The following is a 3,952-nucleotide window of genomic DNA, read 5'->3' as shown; positions in this document are numbered from 1 at the left end:
TGGTGGCCTTTGTGTTTTTAATTCAAGTTAAGCTGATAAGCATCTTTACAAAATTCACGCAAAATACGACGAGACGAAGAAGAAGATTAATAATAGAAACATAACCGAACGCGTCAATGTCAAAATCACAGTGCACGATGCATTCTTCAAACACACGTTGCAAGCCTATGCCCGCATCGTACGGTTTTTTTACCGCTCTTTGAGAGCCGCGAGGTGCCGCCGGTGACTCATGCACCTGGCCAGACGACTCCGAGTGTCCGTGGCCAGACGGGTGGGTGGTGGTGGTGTCATGCTGCCCGGCGGGCGGGTGGAGCGAGTGGGTGGCCACTAGCGGTGGAATTAGCGGCATGGGTTTTTTTTGGTCCCGGCCATGCCTCCGTTGCCGCTCCCCCCCCTCTCTCTCTCTCCGTCATCCTTGAACCTCCCCCATCTACGACTCCCACAACTCTCCCCCGAAGCCTCCTCCATCCAGACGCTCCTCCGGATGTTCGTGTGACAGCCACCCCCACCTTTGCCCGCCACTATATAATGATGGCAGAGCCGTGCTCGCTCAAGGCGATGCGAGTTACGTTTGCGATTACGGCCTCTGAGACGGGGCTCCGGAGAGAAGCAGAGAGACATCTGTGATATTGAACAACGCCGGTCTACATTAGTCTCATGCAACTCAACACAACTGTTGAACGTTGTTTTATTTTAGATATCTTGAGCTGTCATACACACAGGTAAGAAAGCGGTGCTTGTTACAAAACGTCACTCAGACCAACTATGTTGCTAACATTAAACTTTGCAGAAATACATGTTTAAACATTCTCGATTAGTCTTTCATTTATTGAGTATCCTTTAAGAAAAATACTTAAAATAAACGTTTAATTCTGTATGTGTAGCCGAATTGAAATTCTTAGAGTTGCCCGATAATATAATTGACAACTGGAGTACGAGTGTTTTTTTTACTGTCATAAGCGTCTCGTCATAAATAGTTCACAGTTTATGACTTTTGCAGGTGTTATTTACGACAGGAAAGGTACACTCGTACATCAAATGCACACAAGACTAGCGTATATTTGTTAAACTAACGAACGCGGAGTCACCCGGCCGCTACAAATACAAGCTCGTCATGAAACACCAACAGAGCGAGCCATGTGTAATGAAACTGTGGGTGAATTTGCTACGTTGTTGATAAAACAATCATTGAACATACTGAATGCTCCTTACAATATTGTAGATCTGCAATGGAACACATATTTAAGCTCATAAAAAAAACTGTCCACACATTGAACGATTACTGCTCAGTAATAATTTGCTGTCAGTACAAGTAGACATTAACTTTTTTTAGAATGTTGTTTGGTCATTTTACGCTACTGCTCAATTTAATTTAACATATATATGCTCCTGTAAATGAGTGCGGTATGTTTCCAATCGGAGACACACAGTCAAGCGCTTGGGTATGAAACACGCTTTGAGTGCCCGTGACACAGACCCCGTCAGACCTCCTAAGGGTATCAAGGCTTGAGCCTGTTCAGTGCTTGGATGGGCGACCACCATGCGTAACAGGTGCTATCGGCTGTTGAAGGCAGAGCGCGGTGCAGTTAAATGCACTATTGTCGTGCACCTGCACACCAACGCGTCTATGCTAATCGCCTTGACCAACTTGCACTGCCCAGTGTGGTGAAGTATGGTCAAATAAGCCCCCGCAATCCACACGGTGCGAGGAGGCCCCCGCGCGTGCATGCGAGTACTTTGAGTATCGGCAGCCTGTAAAACGTCTCCGAATGTCCGACTTGATCTCCGCAGATCTACAAGTCCCGAAGCGATGATGCTGCTGCTGCTGCCCACTCCTCTGCTGGTGGCGACCTTCTGCCTCCTGGTGGGCACGTCCGGGACTGCGTCGGGCAGCCCCACGATCTCTCTCTCCAGCCCCAGCCAGAGAGGAGTCCTGCACGGAGCGTCAGAACAGCCTCCACCCCGGACCTTGGGAGCGACTCGGATGACGGGCACCCATCGCTCGAGCCGTCTCCTCCCTCTGAGCGGCGGTGCACGTGCGGAGGACGCTACTCCGGCATCTCAGCCGCCACCGCCGCCGCCGCCGCCGGGCAGCGCCAGGTTGAGCTCGCGAGGGCGCAGCAACAAGCCCACGCTGGTCTTGTTCGAGCTCGACGACGATGAAGACGACTACGAAGATCCTACTCCGATCCCGGCGAGAAGCCCGCCCCCCATCGTGGCGACGGAGAAACCGCCCCGGGTGAAGCCGGAGCCGCCCCGTCCGCCGAAGACGCCGATCGTCATCGAAACGGTCGACGACCCCGACGACCCCGACGACGACGGAGACGACGGCGGAGCCACCGGCGGCGGAAAGAAAGCGCCTCTCGTCCCGCCGCGCCGAGGCGACGTGATTTGCGACTACGACCCGTGCCGGCACGGCCAGAAGCCCTGCCACGTCCTGCAGCAGGAGACAGGCTGCCGCTGCGCCGGCGTCGTCGAGAACAAGAAGCCCCAGGCGCCGCGACTCCACAAGGTGGACTTTGCAGACGACCTGACCGTGGAGGTGCAGTGGTGCGCGCCGGAGTCGCAGGTCCTCGACTATTACCTGCGCTACCAGGAGGAAGGCGACGTGCGGGATCACCGCACGCACCAGATACACCCGACGTGGCGGCGCTTCACGCTGCGCAACCTGGTGCCCTCGAGCCGGTACAACGTGTGCGTGGTGGCGGTCAACGCCGTCGGGGAGAGCGAGTGCGTGCGGGTGCCGTTCGAGATGCCGCGGGCGTACCGGGAGGTGGTCATGGCCTGCGCCCTCGCCGCTTTCTTCGCGCTGCTCGTGGTCATCGCCGTGCTGGCCGCCTGCCTGTGCCGCAGGAGGTACAGGGAGAAGAACCGCGTGCTCATTACGCGCTACAACAGCGAGGACCTGGTCAGCGCCCAGAACCCCGTGTTCACGGACGAATTTGCAAAGGTGGATCAGGTGGTCCACCTGGATTTCAGCACGTACGGCAAGGCGTGACGACTGCCCGACGGCACAAATGACATTGAGCAAGAAACACTGTCTTTTATATGTTCTGAATACACTGTAGTCTTATTCCTTTTTGAGTTGTCTGCTCAAATGGCAGGCCCCTGCATCAATTTCCCTCCATCTCATCCAATCGTTGGTCGCACATCTCCGTACAGGACAGAATGTAGGTGGCACCATAATCCGATGCAGATTAATGTCAAAACCAAGATAACTTATTTTTATGGTTCGGTTCTTAATGGTGGTGGATGGGTAGGCTTATTATTTCACCTAATTGCATTCAATTATTCAAGTAACTTTGCGTTGTTTGATAATGTACTTACACTTTAACTATGTGTGCATTCCAACGTTTTCACTGAAAATGCTTTGTTGCACGAGTATGTCGTGTCTGTCTTTTTTAATGGTGTGGGTGTAATTTAAAACATGTTTGGAAAGAAAAAAGCGAAAACATATTTTGAAAAATGGTCAATGAACATATCTTTTACTTGCGTGGTGGTGGTGAATTATGCTGTATATTTGATTTTTAAATGATGCGACGACTGCTTACTGGATTTGTATATATGGTACTTACTTAGCAGCTTATGAGTTCTAAACAGAAGATGTAACGGTTATTGAAAGATGTAAGTTATATTTCATCGTTTTGTATTTATTTCGAGAATTGACCCCATTCAATAAATTTTCTAATATTTATTGTATTTTGTTTCGTGTGTTTTAAAGTGTTGCACAAACCCATACAGTCCAGTACTATTAAACGTGGTGCTACCTTGGAGTGACGGTCAGCACAATGGACTTGGAATGCAGAGGTCGCCAATTCAATTCGATGTCCCGGCGCGACAGTTGAAACAATGGGGCAGGTTCCTTAAATCAGCCCACCTCTGTCCACCCAGCAGCACAAATGGGTTCACCACAATTAGCGACTGGCAGGTCGCGTGCGGTGGAATAAAGTGT

General features: G+C 51.2%; 1 protein-coding gene across 1 annotated transcript; it reads left to right on the top strand.

Moving 5' to 3' along the window:
* Positions 1-501: 501 nt before the first annotated feature.
* LOC133342198 (leucine-rich repeat neuronal protein 4-like) lies at positions 502-3,692 on the top strand. The gene is made up of 2 exons (XM_061551167.1): positions 502-722; positions 1,792-3,692. Exons 1-2 carry the CDS (start codon positions 658-660, stop codon positions 2,996-2,998), a joined length of 1,272 nt encoding a protein of 423 aa, XP_061407151.1. The 5' UTR covers positions 502-657; the 3' UTR covers positions 2,999-3,692.
* Positions 3,693-3,952: the final 260 nt, after the last annotated feature.

The sequence above is a fragment of the Lethenteron reissneri genome, chromosome 14 (genome assembly GCF_015708825.2).
Source record: "Lethenteron reissneri isolate LAM-NWPU_2019-01 chromosome 14, ASM1570882v1, whole genome shotgun sequence".
Taxonomy (NCBI): domain Eukaryota; kingdom Metazoa; phylum Chordata; class Hyperoartia; order Petromyzontiformes; family Petromyzontidae; genus Lethenteron; species Lethenteron reissneri.
Note: the sequence above shows the minus strand (reverse complement) of the source record. Positions and strands in the feature narration are given on the sequence as shown.

Excerpts from the sequence above, each read along its gene's own strand:
- LOC133342198 (XM_061551167.1), top strand. The coding sequence starts at position 658 with ATGCAACTCAACACAACTGTTGAACGTTGTTTTATTTTAGATATCTTG. Across the intron at positions 723-1,791 it reads TTGAGCTGTCATACACACAG|ATCTACAAGTCCCGAAGCGA; the intron begins GTAAGAAAGCGG and ends TGATCTCCGCAG.